The 16,801-nt window shown below is 44.0% G+C and overlaps 1 protein-coding gene across 1 annotated transcript; it reads right to left on the bottom strand.

The window, feature by feature from the left end:
* Positions 1-9,025: 9,025 nt before the first annotated feature.
* LOC119275943 (ubiquitin-like-specific protease ESD4) lies at positions 9,026-14,636 on the bottom strand. Its single transcript, XM_037556880.1, has 9 exons — positions 13,782-14,636; positions 11,297-11,373; positions 11,104-11,197; positions 10,897-10,995; positions 10,377-10,463; positions 10,182-10,301; positions 9,989-10,092; positions 9,656-9,728; positions 9,026-9,514 (listed from the first exon to the last, which is right to left on the bottom strand). The coding sequence occupies exons 1-9, from the start codon at positions 14,520-14,522 to the stop codon at positions 9,452-9,454; spliced, it is 1,458 nt and encodes a 485-aa protein (XP_037412777.1). The 5' UTR covers positions 14,523-14,636; the 3' UTR covers positions 9,026-9,451.
* Between the last annotated feature and the right edge of the window lie 2,165 nt (positions 14,637-16,801).

The raw sequence follows: 16,801 nt of genomic DNA, 5'->3' as shown, positions 1-16,801 counted from the left end.
TGCTATTTAGTGCTAGTTAGTATGAAATAGTATGAACCCTAGGCTATTTTTTAGTGTAAGAAAAAATAGAATTGATTATATAGGTTTCTTGCATTTTTTAGTTAAAGTAATTGTTATTATTTAAATTTTATAGTGCTAGTTAGTTACTTAGAATTAGTATGAAACCTAGGACAAATTAGTTAAAGCAGCTATTGTTATTTAATTTTTTTAGTTAAAGCAATTGTTGCTATTTAAAAAAACAAAATTTGAAGTGGAAAAATTAGTTAAAGCAACTGTTGCTATTGTTTAGTTCTATATTTTTCTTCCTTTTATATGCAAATTTGAAGTGGACATGTGATATGTGGACTTGTGAGTTGGACATGTCATATTTGGAATTTGGACATGTCATTTCGACATGTGATGTTTTGGACATGTCATATATGGAAAATGATGATTATGTGTAGGGTAAATGATCCGAGTGGCCTATGTTTCGCGGGAATGTTGATTCATTTCCGTTCCGGTGAATTTCAGGTGCTCAATATGTCCACTTTTTAGCAAAGGTCATGCCGAAATTTTCCGTGAATTTTGGCATGACTTGTGCTAGAAAGTAGGCATATCGAGTGCCGGGAGTTGCTGGGAAACGGCATTCTGGCAAACATAGATCTTTTTTATGTCATTTCTCATTTTTTATAGTTTTAGAATTAAACGAGGAGGCTTAATTATAGGAAACATGTCGAACAACGAAGAAACCGGGCCTTCTGACCAAGATGCAGACAAGATGGATTATGATGGTGAACAACAGAACCTCGACTTTTTGTTTGCTAAGCACAGTCAAGGTTTGCAGGTCGGCCTCGATGATGGTACTGATGCCGACATCGACACCGACCGCGCCGGCACCGATGGCGGCGCCGAGACCGGCGGGGAACGTACCGGCGGAAGAAGCAGAGGATACAAAAACCTAACAAACTCGGCATTGGACGACTGGTGATCACAAAGATGGCACCTGGCAAGTTTGAGCCATTAGAGCCAGAAGAACCTTGCAAGTGCTATGGGAACCAAGTAGGATGCATCCTATGAGAATGCGCGAGCATCAACGACGATGACTTAAGGAGTAAAGAACATTTGAGGCAGTTGCTCCTGGCGAAGTTGCACAAGAGATTCAAGTTCCCCGACCGGGATGATAGCATAGAACAACCGTGGGACGATCCGAAGATGAAAAAGATTAACAATCACACCATGGGAATGTTCAGCAATGATTTGGCCTCTTGGAAAGGGAGGGTGAAACGAGCTATTGAGGCTGAGGAACCCCTGTCCAAGATTCTGGAGAAAAATCCAACACTCACTTGAGAGGAGTTCAAAAAGTTCAAAGACACTTGCGCTACCGAGGCAGCTAAGGCTAAGGCTACTAAATTCAAGAGCCTTCAGCAAAGGAACACGGGGAAGCATCGCCTCGAAAGTCGTGGCTACCTCGGTAAAAGGCCCATATGGTATAAGGAGGACGCGGAACGTGAAGCCGTGGGTCTCCCAGATCCCTTCGCGGAGTTCACCAACCCCTTGAAGCATGACTTCATCAGGGTCCGCTACAAGTGGGACAAGGAAAAGAAGGTTTTTTACACAGACGAGACGAGGAAATTGATTATAATACTAGTAATTATTCTTTTATCACCTTACATTTAGCTCTTGATCAAGTCGACTACACATTCATAAATGGTTCACGTTCCTTCTGTAAGAGAAGCAACACCAGCTTGCAGCCAAAATCCCTACTCCATTGACGAGGCCCAAGTGGGACACCCCTCTCAACCGGGCCCTGAACGAACTTAAGGGACTCCCTTTGGGCCAGCGGCCGCAATATGGACGTGTGCACGGCGCCGGAGACGGCGCCACGTGGAAGGTGTTTTACAATGAGGGCCTAGAGGCCAAGGAGCAGAAAAAGAAGTTTCGTTAGGCGGACATCAACGAGAAGGTGAAGCTTGCGTTCGAGAAAAAAGCAGCCGAGGACGCGCAAAAAGCAGCCGAGGAGAGAAATGAGTTGCTACAGCAGGCAGTCGATGCAGCTGCAAATGCCTGTAGAAATGATTTCGCTACTAACTTGGTCCCGGCTATCATCAACTGGACGAAGGAAAATCCAGACAAGATGGTACATGATTTCCCCATGCCCAGTTTCATCGCGAGCAACTCTGTGAACAACACCACCACACCATCACCTGCTCACACAACCGGGCCTGCTCTCACACCCACACCCGCTCATAGCAGCCCGTCCTCAGTCTCTAGCGCGCTAGGCGGGCCTTCTTCTTTGGTTGAGCTCGACGCACTCACGGTAATTACATGTCGCACCAACATATATATCTAGAATATTGCATTTTCATTGCCTTTCGGATGTTTTACGCCGCAGACATGTATTTGCAGGCCGACGAAACCCCGTGCACCATACTCAACTTGATCAAAGGCCAAAAGGTGGACGTGGGAAAGGGAGTGATAACAAAGCCCTTGCAAATCACGTTCCATAGCCAGCCGATGCCGGTGGGCACTTCAGGGTTAACTTGTTGAGTGTGAAATCGAGGCACGAGGATTTGCCTCCTCCATTACGGCTAGGGGGAGAGGACGACGAGACCCTGATGTGGATTGGAACCTGCAAGGGTTGGTGCTGCTATGGCCGAAGAATCTTCTTCGTCTGGAGCCGGTCGTGAGCACACCAATAACCACACATCAACAAGCATGTATGGAGACCACCACCCCACCTATGCAATTACCAGCTCCTATAGTGCCTGGTGAGAGCGACGGACGACGTGATGAGAGGGTCCAATAGTGGCTGATGTAATCGGCCTCGTAGAACAAAGAATGGATGATGAGATGGAGGAGACGGAGGACCCAATGGGTTTCCTCAATACATGCACCTATCACGGTGACTTAGATATGATGAGTCAGCCATATGACGAATCGGGCTATCAGCATGCTGATGAGGATATGGATGATATGCCCAGGAAGGAACGTCCTAGCAGGTATTGCAAGAAGTCTCTCTTCATGAAGGGGTTAAGGAAGGGTCTGGAAGGTGTGCCCAAGAAAAAGGAGAGGAAGAGACCGGGGAAGATAGGCTCGGCTGCCTACGAACAAGCCAGAGCACATAGTAGACAGACGATGGATTTTGAAGAGTGTGTACCCGTCAAAGGTGCGTACATATTCCATGTCACGGGTGAGCCGATGCTACCACCAAAACCGTTGGAGGCACTATCAGGGGATCTTAGGAGACTGCACGACCATGTGTTTTCGACTGAGAAAAGCCTACTAGCCTCAAAGGATCCAAGATATCCGACATACGCGGCTCGTGTGCCCGAGGGGAAGTGCTACATCGACACACGACCCGCGGAGGTGTTCTTTCTGCGGTTTGACCATATCTTCGAGATGTTTCTCACAAGGCGGCTCGATTTTACAATTGTTCGCCTTTTTGCACTACATATGAGCTCCATCATGAAGAGAGAAGAAGTCTTGCAAATCTGTGTGGCGGATCCGTACTACATGCACGAGTCCTTGAGTCTCGGCGACTTTGAGCGTGAAACTGCTAGGGAGTACCTCCAAAACTTCATGGTACAGAATAAGGACCAGGAAATTGTCCTCCTGCCTTATCATCCAAAGTAAGTCAGTTTTGAATAACCCTTTTGTACATTTCAATCATTCCTTCTCGCTCATATGGAGAATAATTTGAGATGTCTTTTTCCCCGCAGCAACGGGCGCGCTGTCCTTATCGTTATTTACCCGCGAGTCTCCCACACCATGTATTTCGACCCTACCAGAAACTACGAGAAGAAGAACTACACCCACATAATGAATATTCTAGATTATGCTCTCCAGAGCTTCAGCATTAGGGGTGGCCACCTGCAGATCAGGAAATAAAGGAACAAGAAGACGGGTTTCTCGCATAAAACTAACTTCTGCTGCAGCCATGTCCCAAAACCAAGCAAGAAAGATGGATTCTACCTCCTCCATCTCATGATTGAATTCAACACGGATCACCAAAAGCTTCGCATGACAAGCAGAAACAATGATCATATCCGCAAGTGGGTAGAATCTCATGGAGAAGCGGATTGTAAACTTAGAGATGACTTCTTTAGCATCCAAAGGGACATTGCGGCGATCATTATGAAAGAAGTCGTCGATGAGAAGGGGATGTTCCACCATGGCCCTATATCGTGAGCTAACACCCGAACTCGCATAGGCATGCAACGTCATGACCTCACACCGTTCAAGTAGCTAGGGACCATCCTTGATGATATGGAAGGATGGAACTTCTAGTGATTTACGATGCCGATGATGATATGTGTCGGTTGAACTTGTATACTTTCTATAGCAATGAAACTTTGTGATGTACATGGTCCCTGCCGAACTTGCGTAACGCTACTTTGTTAGTTTGGGCACGATGACCTGTGTACTCTAGTTAATTAGTTTGCGTACTATATGTTGCATCTAGTTGCTAACCCTTTCTTTTTCGTGTTGATCTAGTATATTTTGTTGCACACGATTGTACATTCTCTTGATGAAGATGCATCTCTAACAGGTACCTAGATTCTTGATGGTGACGAAGCAGTGCTATGTTGTGTACAAAGGGAAGGTTTCGGGAGTGTACGACGAGTGTCCTGAGTGTCAGGCGCAAGTGGATGGGGTCTCGGGCACCAGCCATAAAGGCTTTGAAAGCAGACAAGAAGCAGAAGCTAGTTACTTGAGGTTCACGCTAGCGCGAGAGAGGACTCGTACACGCCGCCTCATGTACTGCATAGTTCCGCTCTCACTCGTAGTGATAGCTCTTCTCGCGTATATCATTGTTTAGATGGATGACGGTGTAGTTGCAAGTATTCGAGACTTGTATCGCTATTTTCAAAATGATGATGAGAGACCACTTTGTGTTGGATGATGATTATGATGATGACCACCTTGTATCGCTATGTATATGCTATGATTACATTTGTATGTGTATGATATGCTAAAGATTATTGTATAAAGCCCTAAACAAAATTCAGCAGCACAAAATATGGAGCAAAAAGAATATTCAAAAACTAATAGTAGCGCGGGACATGGCATTAGCAATAGCTATTTCTTAGCAGTAGCGCTCTTTTTACAAGGGCGCTGCAGATATTATCAGCAGCGCTTGTTGCAGACCAACGTTGTTGCTATCGCTAGGTAGCAGTAGTGTTGGTCAGGCTGCGCTACTGATAAGCATTAGCTGTAGCGTCGTATCAATAGTGCGGCCACCCGCGCTACTGATAAGCATTTAACTTGCGCTACTACTAGGTTTTTCCCTAGTAGCGAGGCAACCTAGCAAAGGGTTTGAATTTTAGATCCCCCAACACTTGTACACACACGCTGCTCCCCCCGAGGCACTCTTGCCGGGCTAGAGCACGTTGTGTCTTCGTGTTCCTCCAGATCAATCCACCATAGCAGGAGTAGGGTTTTACGCTGCAAAGTGGCCCAAACCTAGGTAAAAATAGAGATGTCCATCATCGTATTATCCCCTGTTGTTTCTGCTCTTTGTGCAATGTGACTGTCCCCTTGCCGAACCACAAAGGGGCACCCCTACCCCATAGATGATCGTGCTTCCACGCCAACAGCAGGTGGAAAGTACATCTCAAGCTCATTTAGTATCACAACGATCTCTTCCTGTAGCCTTCGGAGCTGCTTCGCACTAATCGACTTTCGAGAGATAACGTCGAAAATGTTGCAGAGACCAATAAGCGTGTCATAGACGTGCTTATCCATTATCCCTCTAAGGGCAACAGGTAGTATCTGTGTCATCATCACATGACAGTCATGAGACTTCATCCCGCTGAACCTTATCTTCTTCGTGTCTAGAAATCTTCTTATCTTCCCAAAGTAACCGGAACTAACTTTGATTCCGTTAAGGCACTTGAAGAATTGATCGATCTCCTTCGGACTTAAGGTAAAGTAATAAGGGGGGCAATAATTCTCTTCCTTCTTGTTCACTTTTTTCCCCTTGTCCCGCGCCTCCATCTCCGTCTCTGTCTCTGTCTCCTCTAACTTTTTATGGGACGGCATTTGGATATCTGCCCTGATATTCAAATCTTCCAAGTCTCTTCTTGCCTTCGGCCCATCCTTGGTCTTATCCGGCATGTTCATTAGTATTGCAAGCAAGCTCTCAAGGGCATTCTTCATGATATGCATTTGATCAAGGCAATGAGGCAAGTCGAGTTTGGGCCAATACTCCAAGTCCTAGAAAACAGACCTCGTCTTCCATACCTTCAGCAGCGGCTCTGGTGCCTTTTTCATTGTCATTCCTAGCACGGGGCACCGTTCCCAGTTTTTCAACAGCTCATTGATTTCGGCACCGCTCCACTTACATGGAGGTCCTCGATGCTCAGCCTCACCATTGAATAGATCTCCATGGTTTCACCACGGGTCATCCTTCTGAGCCATCTTCGATGCCCCATGTACATGATTTTCCCAGACCCGCCATCTTTCTTTAGCTACTGAGACGTTGTATCATCCATGCACCGCGTGCATCCACAATATCCATGGCACACCTGGCCTGCGACATATCTGTAACCGATATAGTCGTGCACCGTCATTTTCAGCGCAGCTCTCATATAGAAATACTCGCCTTTGCTGGCATCTCATGTCTTCACCGGTGTTTTGCATAACATGTCTAAGGAATACTAAACTCCTCCCGGTAGCGTTTCCAGAAAAAGGGCTTGATACCTCCTTTCATTGATCCGGTATTGGGACAGAAAAGTGTATCATGCACCTATTTCCCCATAGGTGACCCTGGGTTATCAAACCCATGAGAGGAAGATACCCATGAAGCAATATTCCCTAGCAACTTATGTTAAAGTGTCAATTCCAGCTTTTGACCGGATCAGGCAAGCAAATAGTGATTCAAACACTTATAATAAAAAGAGGTACATTTATGAGGTCTTAATGCATACAACCATGTATTTGTGTTAGGACCAGATATGATCTCAACTTGTGCGCTGGAAGTCACCCATCGATATGTGCTTGTTACAGACCGAAAGTAGGGATGTGTCCAAATAACATCTTGACCGGCACAAGTCCTACATCAAGAATCAATTGTCCTACCGCATGCCCTATCCATCACGCGGGGTTGCCTCGATAATTAAGATAATGGAATCATACAAGAGCTTTGGGCGTTCAATGACTACACCTCATGTGTCCCCAAGGATATGATCCATGTTACCGTACTGAACCTTACTGTCGGTATAACACTTCACGGTCTCCTTGCTCCTAGCCTCACCGGTGCTCGATCTCCATGATCCTGGGTACCTGCAGGGATGAAGATCACGGACCAGACAAGAGACATCTACAGAACAATTTTATTTCACATATATGGAACATTATTCAAAGCCCTTCCATTGATCCCCACAACAAATACATAGGATTGCAAGGCTCATGCCTCAATCCATTCCTCGCCGAACTACTCACACATGGAGATCAGATCCCGAGAAGAAAACATTGAAGATCACATCTTGAAGATTGATTGATTGCAAATATGTCTTGCAATGATTGCCTTGTGTGATGCACGATTACAAGTATGAACTAGATGAGGAAGCACTATGGGGGTGATGGTGGCTATGGAGATGGCGGTGGCTAGGGTTTGTGGATGAAGATGATGATGTTCTGGCTATTGTCGACGCTCTCCTCTGGCCTCCTCTATTGACATTTCGATAGGGTCCCATTATAAAAGTTGTTCAGGTGGACGATTTGCCTCGGTTTCCACGCCATACGGTCGCTCATACGGGCGCACGCACCCATATGAGAACGCCGTCTTTTGTGTTGTTTCCGCATAAACGCTTCCTGTTAATTCCTTCTTCCTCCATTTTTCTTCCTTTCCATTTTCACACGTGATTTCTTCCCTTTTTAGCCCATTTCCTGTGGAAACGCATCGAGAGGATTTGTGGAATCCTTTGCATTCATTAGTCATTAGTAGCAATATCGAAGCGAATATCTTTTTTTGAATGAAATACCTCAGTTTAAACAAGGTTGAATGAGTGTAAAAATATCACTCATCATTTATTAAGTAGTATTAAGAAATTATGACGTTTTGTAGTACTGAGAGCACGCACGGAAAAGTAATCAATGGATTTCGATACGAGCATCTAAACCCTAAACCCTAAAAATTTGATTCTAGTATGGTATAAACTCTTCCATGGTAGAATTTACAAGGTACTACGCTCTAAACACCAACAAACCATTTTGTTATCCATTTTTTAGCCCAGCTAACATTGTTTGTGACACCAAACATTTTCTGTGACACTACAAATTGTCCCGAAAAATGGGCATATGCCTAGTGACGCCCAAAAGCATCACAGAGTTTCACGCCAGAACGTCGCCGAAGTTGCTGCCCCCGAAGGAAACACGTGACCGTCCCAGAAAATGATTTTAGGCGACATTTCCTGTTTCGTCACTGAATGGAGCAAATTTTGTAGTGGCCCTACTTCAAGTAATTTTGACCTTTTTTGTTTGTAAATGTGTCATGCTGAGTAGTTTTTCTGAAACATACAGAGTCATAAATATGCCTTTCTTTTACCACATCGTAAAACTACGGCCAGGGAGTCGTCAGTTCATCGCAACTATCATTTGCTTCAGAGTGAAGCGTCGTTGTTTGCTCCGTAGTGAAGCACAAGCACTAGGCGACACCATTGTCGAAATCAATTAGGAGGAGGCAGGAGCTAACAACATGCCTTGAATTAAGATGGTATTAGTCAAGAAATTCGTTAATCTCAGCCGCTTCTTATGGGCACATGAGAACTTAAATTTTTCACCAATTAAAATTTATTTTTGTGACTGTTTTGATTAGATTGATTTATTGTGGATTTATCAACGGCTATAGTATATTAAGATGTGGGCATTATATGCATTGCTTAACATGGATGGACATTTTCTTAAATTTCTATTGAACTTGTAGATATATCATGGATGGACATTTTCATAACGCTCACAGGCAGGATGCAAACAATGAACTTACATCGTCCTAAAATTATATACTCCCTCCGTCCCATAATATAAGAGCATTTTTTGTAGTGTCTAAAACGCTGTAAAAAACGCTCTTATATTATGGGACGGAGGAAGTAGCATACTTCTCAAAGTCTGTAACCAGTCATTAAATAGGCATGCCCATTAAATGAGTTCCAACCATACCCTCCTTTCAACACTCTGGCTCTGCAGTCTAACAGACGGACATAACACGACTATTGCAAGTTTGCAACGCCCTTTCCGTCAACCGATGGCTTTCTGCGCCAAGAACGTCCACTGTGGCAGCCAATTCACCTGATTTAATGCAAGCTATTCTGAAGGCTTGATCCTTGCAAGATGACTGGTTTGAACCCCTGAGCTTCGGAAATCCTTGCATTTGGTACTCCAGGGAAGGCATAGCTGCATTCTACTATTAAGTACATACACTTTCCTCCAGTTTGCACATTTCTTTTGTTTATACCTATGATGCGCCTCTTCATTATCCAGCCCTCAAATTCAATATTTCCTTGGCAGTCCTCTGACGAAAATAAGGCATGTGTTTCTACAAAATACAACCCATTCAAAACACCATTTTAGTTTATTTAGCATATAGTAAAAAGGTTATTCAGATCCTGCTGAATACATATTAAAAAGGTTATTCAGATCCTGCTGAATACATATTAAAAAGGTTAACAAGTAGTACCTGCCCAAAAGTAAGGCCCATATCTCTGCTGTGGAAGTCAATGTATTTGAGCATGAACATGCCACAATCCCATCTACAACCACAAACAACTCAGTACAAGGTACATTATGTGGGTTTTAGAATATTGGTAGAGTAATGCTGTGAGAAATTAAAATTTTGTGTAACACCAAAGAATATTGGTAGAGTGATGCTGTGAGAAATTAAAATTTTGTCTGACACCAAAGAACTGTCATGAAGCCGTTTTAATAGGCTTCAATATTTACACCACCTTAGTCTAAAAAAGTCGAGCAGAACAACAATGATAGCACTTCTATGACCAAAGATAAGAAATACCCATTCTCCTGCAGAGGAAGGTTTTGGACTCCTTCGTGCTTCCATGAAAGAACATCAATCTGTTTGCCATTCTTGTCTTTTACCTCATCTACAAGATATCTGGCCTGGTAGAGGAAGAAAATGCTAAAATTAGACCCTCACGTCCTTCACAGACAAAGAAAAGGAAAGAGGGAGGATGGGAGATATCACTTACTATGATTTTCAGGGCCTTCATGTCCATGCTGCCAAGTGAATCCAGATACTGAAACTTTTTGTCCCTTATGTTGATGATAGCTAAACACCAATGCACTTCCTTGTGAATAGGAACGAAAATCTGGACACAGTAAGGTAGTTCCAATTAGAAGGATAGAAAATCACATGAGGATTAAAGCTTGGAAATAGCATTTACCTTATCACAGTCAATTAGGTTGTACCCTAACTTCCTTTTCATTGTCCATCTCCTTACGGCTTTATAATCATACCCACCATTAATCAGCTGACAACAGAAACATAAGAAAATTATGAGGTTGACTAATTTGTTCTGGCGCCATAAACTACCTATTATGTGTTATCGTTAATGAGAAAGTGAACTAGGTGTGATGTATCAATATGGCAAGCTACTCTGCCAGAAAATGCAATGAGGGAACAAGGAATGGTTATAATAATTAAACAGTACTGCACCATCACCAAACCATACCACTTAAATAGCATATGCAGAAGTGCAAAATGTTCATGTAATGACAGAAATATGATGATCAAACAAGCTAGTGGAAATCTGGAGAGAAAAATTAGGATCCGGCATGCATGCACTAAGCAGTCACGCAAAAAATCCCGGATGTAACTCTACAGGGATTCAAGTAAAGACGACTGCAAGCAAAAGCAAAGCGATGCCACAATGGTGTAATAAAACATTGAATATAGTAGTGGACCTTCTTGTAGAAAAAGGTGTTGAAGAAGTGGCATTTTATAAATTTGCTAGGCTCTCTCAGTTCCCGCTCCTTCAGAAGCTCAAGATACAAATTTATGACCTGAAAATAACCAGGAAAAGTCATATAGTAATGTCTAATTCTATATGCTTACAATGGAGTCTGGAAAAAGAGAACATCGGAGCATATATAGCAGAGGGAATAGAATACCTCATCATTTAGCCAGTGTTTATCATTCAAGCACTGCAAGATCTCTCTTGTTATGACAATGTTTGAAGCTTTATGCTCCGATAGAATCTCACGTCTGGAGACGAAAGGAGGACTTTAGACAGTGCTACGTACCAGAAGTGTGCATACAGCCTACTGTGTCTTAACTCTTAACAAGAGCAGAGAAGAGGAAAACCTATTCTTCCCACCAAGAGCACGACGAACACTGTCCTCATCCTTGTCCGTTAGAGGAACAAAAGGTTCCGGCACCACCTGAGACACATGTCGGCACAGATATTTAACATTAAACAGAGCAATAAGATGTCGTCAGAAGGAAGATTCCACTAGTTTGATTATAACACTTTATTCTTGCTTTCTGTCACAATAACTGCAGTGCAGTTTTTGTATTCAGAAACAAACACATGAAGCCGGGTTTTTTTCCCAGTTTCCACTTTCCAGTGTTAATGACGTTGCAAAATCTGAAGATACTATCCAAAAATACTTCGAAAAAAAATGGCTACCCCTTTAGCATGATGTAATACTTATGGGTGGTAGCAGTAAAAAATAACCCAAATTGACTAACACTGTGTTTGAAGGGGAGCCTTGGCGCAGTGGTAAAGCTGCTGCCTTGTGACCATGAGGTCATGGGTTCAAGTCCTGGAAACAGCCTCTTACAGAAATGTAGGGAAAGGCTGCGTACTATAGACCCAAAGTGGTCGGACCCTTCCCTGGACCCTGCGCAAGCGGGAGCTACATGCACCAGGTTGCCCTTTTTTTTTTTGACTAACACTGTCTTTGGATGTCTCCATTGGAGCCCAGGAAATGGATTTGGTAATCATCTGACATCAATACAGCTGTTTGGCTGGACACTGAATTCGTATTGGAAATGAAAAACCAATTCAGGCCTGTTTTGGCTACCACGTAAATGTCCCTCGCACGTTTCGGAGGGCTACCCCTTCGAATTGGACTGAAATGGCCAACCTCCCGCAAAACATACCCGTTCGAGCCCGCAACCAGAAAATAGAAGAAAGGAGGGGATGGCGACCTCGCGACAACCTAGCAGTCAGCAGGCGGGCGGCGGCGGCGACCTAGCGGATAGGTGGCGGCGGCGGTAACCACCATGGAGTCCGGCGGCGGCTCAGGTGCCCTCCTCCCCGGTCCTTCCCCTCTTCCCCAACTCCTCTTCTCTGCCCCACTGAGCCACACCCTGCCGTGGTGGTCGGCGGCGGTGCAGGACTGGCGCTCCCCGCTCCCTTGTGGCATGCCCTGCCGTCTTCCCCGGCCACCGTGCCCCGCCCTCCTCGGCCACGCCCCGCCGTCCTCCCTGCCCGCCGTCCTCCGCCCTCTTCTGCTCCATGGCCAAAGGAGCTGCTGCTCCTCTTCTGCTCCATGGCCGAAGGAGATGCATTGCTAGAATATTTATTATTTTACTGCTATATACTCATTTAATTATAGTCACATGTGACGGATTTCATTTTTGAGTCATGTAGCACAAGATATAATTTTCATGGTAATATAGCTTTGCAATTCCAAAGTTTGTCATCCAAACAGGATGTGGTATTGAAACCTCAGAGGCATTTCAAGGGGCAATTCAGTGAACAACCAAACAGGCGAATTCGTATTCATGCCATTTCAGTTTCCTCACTGATTTGGAATTCTAGACCAATTCAATACAGAGCTCACCAATGGAGACATCCAAACGCAGCGTAAGACCAATTAGTATACAAAGACGAGAACTATTGATCTCAGCAGACTTGCAAAAACACAAAACAGTTAACGCTCATATTATACCCCAATGGTTGTTTATTCTTCATCACACATAGTACAAAGAGTTCACCAGTATGGTCAACTATGCCCTTGCATTTTTTATTGCCAGGTTAGGCAATATATCAGCTGCATGCCAATGCCCTTAGGTACGACCATGCATAACAAAGAAAACAAGGAGTGGACAATTAACAGCAGGTGCTGTAGAGAAACTCACTGCAGAAGAGGATAAATCATTAATTTAATTTGGGGAGGTCCGTTTAGTATCCCGGAATTGCACAAATGATATGTCACGTCCCCATAAAGTTTGGTATCCCATTGCGCACTAACAATGTCATGTCAAGTGTGCTAGCATTCCATACAAGTTGGTCATGCAATTATTTTTTATATCGAAACCAACCAAATTTTAGTTTATCTTTGTTTCTTAGAAATGCCTCTCAGTTACACCGTTCTATTATTATCTAATAATCATTTCGCAAAATAAACACTGCTTTCCAGGAGAGCTGAAAAAATCAGTACATACAGATAGTATAAAAAACGAAGAGCAACCTCCTCATTGCTTCACAAGGACCTAATCCTTTCCAGGAACTCAAACCAATTGTAAGCTGCCAGTATTTAGTTAAGAAATAACTCTGAAGTGAACATAATTAGTTGCTTCCGTAATCATATTCTAAAAAAAAAACTCTTGTTCACAACAGCTATCTTGTTTCATGAGCATATGAAGGTTTACGGCTATGGTCTGAGCTCTAGCACTTGGGGACAAGAATCCACAAATTTGGTAAAGTGTCAGCCCCTTTACCTAATGCAAGTAAGTTTGAACAAATATATAGCAACAACTCTGTGCAAACTTTGCATTGTATTAAGTCATTATACAATTCATTTATGATAAACAGATAAAAGGATGATCGAGAGTGCACCTTTTTGTTGGGCGTGATTTGCGGCCGGGCCTCCTTGAGCCCCTCAAGTCCAAGTCGGCCCTTCTCGGCAAGACGCACCTCAAACTCAAGTATCCTGAGCCTATGGTCCCGCTGCCGGCTGGACGCCTCATACAGATCCTTGTACAGAGGCACCTTCCTCACTACCACCTCACCCTTCACCTCGTCCTCCTCATCTCGCTCCTCTTCGTCCTGCTTTATATCTCCCAGGTCATCGACGGCGACCACCTCGACGGTAGCTTTCGCCCCTCTCGGCACATAAGCGGGGGGAGTAAGCGGCGGGGGGTGCGTGACACTATTGACGAGGTCGACGTACTGGTCGAGGCCTAGAGGTTGTGGTGGCGGGGACGGAGAATACGAAGATGGATCGGAGTTGGAGCGGGTATTTCCGAGGCGGAAGGCACGGATGCGTCGCAGGGGGGCATGGATGGAGCGCTGGACCGGCGGTGGCGGGGGAAGGCGGCGGTGGCGGCTATGGGGCAACGAGGAAAATGAGGAGGAGGAGGTGGTGGAGGCGAAGGCGGTTGAGGAATTGGGCCCCGGCGCAGCCGAGGAAGTCGACGAGGGGATGTGAGAAGACGAGGGGAGAGGCGGGGGAGGGGCGGTGGGGAGAAGGGGTGCGAGCTTGGGTTTCTTGGAGGGAGATGGAGCGGAGGAAGGGAAGGAGGGAAGGAGGCGGTGGTCGGCGGAGACGCGCTTGCGGCTGTCGGTGAGAGCACCCATCGCCGCCGGCGGAAACCCTAGCCAGGCGAATTGGGGCTCCCTTCCTTCCCCCAGGCTGTCTCCGCTCGGGTGCACAGCAGCGCGGCCTTGCCGAAGCGGAGATCCCGTCGATTTTTCCTTCTCATATTTTATCTCCAAGCACAACGCTTGTGTTCTGCTACGGAGCCGATCGATCAAATGGCCGGGAGCTCCTATACGGCGCTGCAGGCGGCGAACCCTATTTGACGCTCGCGTGCGTCCATCTGTTGCGCTTCCGCTGAAGCACACGAGCGAGCAGTGCGAATGGGCTGGCCCATTTCGGGCGTTAAAGCAGGGGCAGGCAAACTGTTTTAGGAACCTTCTAGAGGGTTCCCTCGACCGTTATTTTTTCATGTTCTTTTTATTTTACTGGTTTTCGGTTTTCTTTTTTTTTTCTGTTTCTTCTGTTTCAGTTTTCTATTTCTTTTATTTTTTTCCTTTCTTTTTCTTTTATCCTTTTTCGTTTTTATTTTTATTACTTGTTTTAAAAATTGTTCGACATTCCAAATTTTGTTCATGATTTCAAAACTTGTTCACAATTTTAAAAGAAGTTTTTATACAAAATTCACAATTGTTCAGCGTATAGTAAAAAAATGTGCAATGTATATATAAAAATTGTTCAACATATATCACAAAAATGTTCAATGTCTATTTCAATAATGTTCAGCTTATATCACAAGAATGTTCAATGTGTAATTAAAAAATGTTCATCATATATTTACAAAAAATATTGAATGTATATTTAATAAAATATGCAGCCTACATCACAAAAATATTCAATGTGTATTTCAAAATTGTTCAGCATGTATCCAAAAATGTTCTTTATCTATTCGAAAATTGAACGCCGTATATTTTACAAAAATGTTCAATGGTTGATTTTTTTTTTCTGGATCTGTCACGGCATTTGCGCGATCAACTAACCACAAAAGCTTAGCAGCTCAACTGGTGGAGAACGCACACTCGCCGTCGCCAGGTTACGAGTTCGTATCCTCGGTAGAGCGGTTTTTTTGTACTTCTATTTTTAGTAGCGCTTCGCTATCACGCCACCGAATGGGCCGGCCCATTCAGTTCGCGCCTGCGCGAAAGCTCGTACTTCTGACGCTAGCGAGCATCAGATAGGGACTCCCGCTGCAGGCACCCGTTCGCGCTCCTGGCGCCTGCAGCGCCCCGTGCTGGGCCGGCCCACGAAAAAGGTAGACCAGCGAACGCAAAAAGCTCAACAAAAAAACGGAAAAACATTCCTCTCAACCGGTTTCGAACTCAACATATCAGGTTCACGTACAGGTGCCACCAGCCACACGAGCTACATTGTGATTAGTAACAGAGGCAAATACATAATATACAGAACAATTTATCTAATTGAAAGAAGTTCAATAATTCGAGAAAAAAGTTCATAAATTTGAAAAAGTTCACTAATTCCAGAAGAGTTTACAAATTTAAAAAAGTTCACAAGTTTGAAAAAGTTCATGAAAATTTTGAAAAATTCATGAAATAAAATAATTCAAGAAAATTTTAAAAAGTTCATCGATTTTCGAAAAGAGCTCATACATTTGAAAAAGTTCATTGATTTTCATGAAACTTCATGAGCTTTGAAAAAAAAGTTCACGAGTTTTTAAAAAATGTTCATTGATTTTGATAAAATTCATCAAACTAGAAAAAAAATCATTGAATTTGAAAAAATAGTTCATCAAATTCAAAAAACGTTCACGAATTAGAAAAAATAGTTCATCGATTTTACCAAAGAAATAGAAAAAATGACAAAAGTTCGCGCATTTATCATTTATCAAAAAGTGTACGAATAAAGAAAGAAAAAAGAAAAAACCAAACAAAATCGTTCAAAAAAACAGTAAGTAAATGAACTGAAAAGAAGGTAATCAGTCAAGCCTGAGGCAGGAGCTCCTTGGTTATCGCGATGTTCTCGAATCCAGCAGGTCGCTGGTTCGAATCCTGACTACATCACATCACTGTTTTTTGCGATTTATCAAAAATGAGAACACAGTCAAGCCTGAGGCAGGAGCTCCGTGGTTATCGCGATGTTCTCGAATCCAGCAGGTCGCTGGTTCGAATCCTGACTACATCACATCACTGTTTTTTGCGATTTATCAAAAATGAGAACACAGTTAAAATGGGTCGGCCCAGCTCGCGGTAGGTGGTGTTAACAGGCGCCTGCAGCGCCAAATAGGATTTGCCCAAATGGCCTGGCCTCCCCTCAAAAAAGAAACAGGCCAGGGCCGGCAGTGAAGTGCCAGGGAGTTCATTCG

The sequence above is a fragment of the Triticum dicoccoides genome, chromosome 3B (genome assembly GCF_002162155.2).
Source record: "Triticum dicoccoides isolate Atlit2015 ecotype Zavitan chromosome 3B, WEW_v2.0, whole genome shotgun sequence".
In the NCBI taxonomy this organism is placed as follows: domain Eukaryota; kingdom Viridiplantae; phylum Streptophyta; class Magnoliopsida; order Poales; family Poaceae; genus Triticum; species Triticum dicoccoides.
The sequence above is the reverse complement of the archived record's forward strand: the minus strand, read 5'-3'. Positions and strand labels throughout refer to the sequence as shown.

Excerpts from the sequence above, each read along its gene's own strand:
- LOC119275943 (XM_037556880.1), bottom strand. The coding sequence starts at position 14,522 with ATGGGTGCTCTCACCGACAGCCGCAAGCGCGTCTCCGCCGACCACCGC. Across the intron at positions 10,302-10,376 it reads ACCTAATTGACTGTGATAAG|ATTTTCGTTCCTATTCACAA; the intron begins GTAAATGCTATT and ends TACTGTGTCCAG. Across the intron at positions 9,515-9,655 it reads TGGGCCTTACTTTTGGGCAG|AAACACATGCCTTATTTTCG; the intron begins GTACTACTTGTT and ends TGTATTTTGTAG.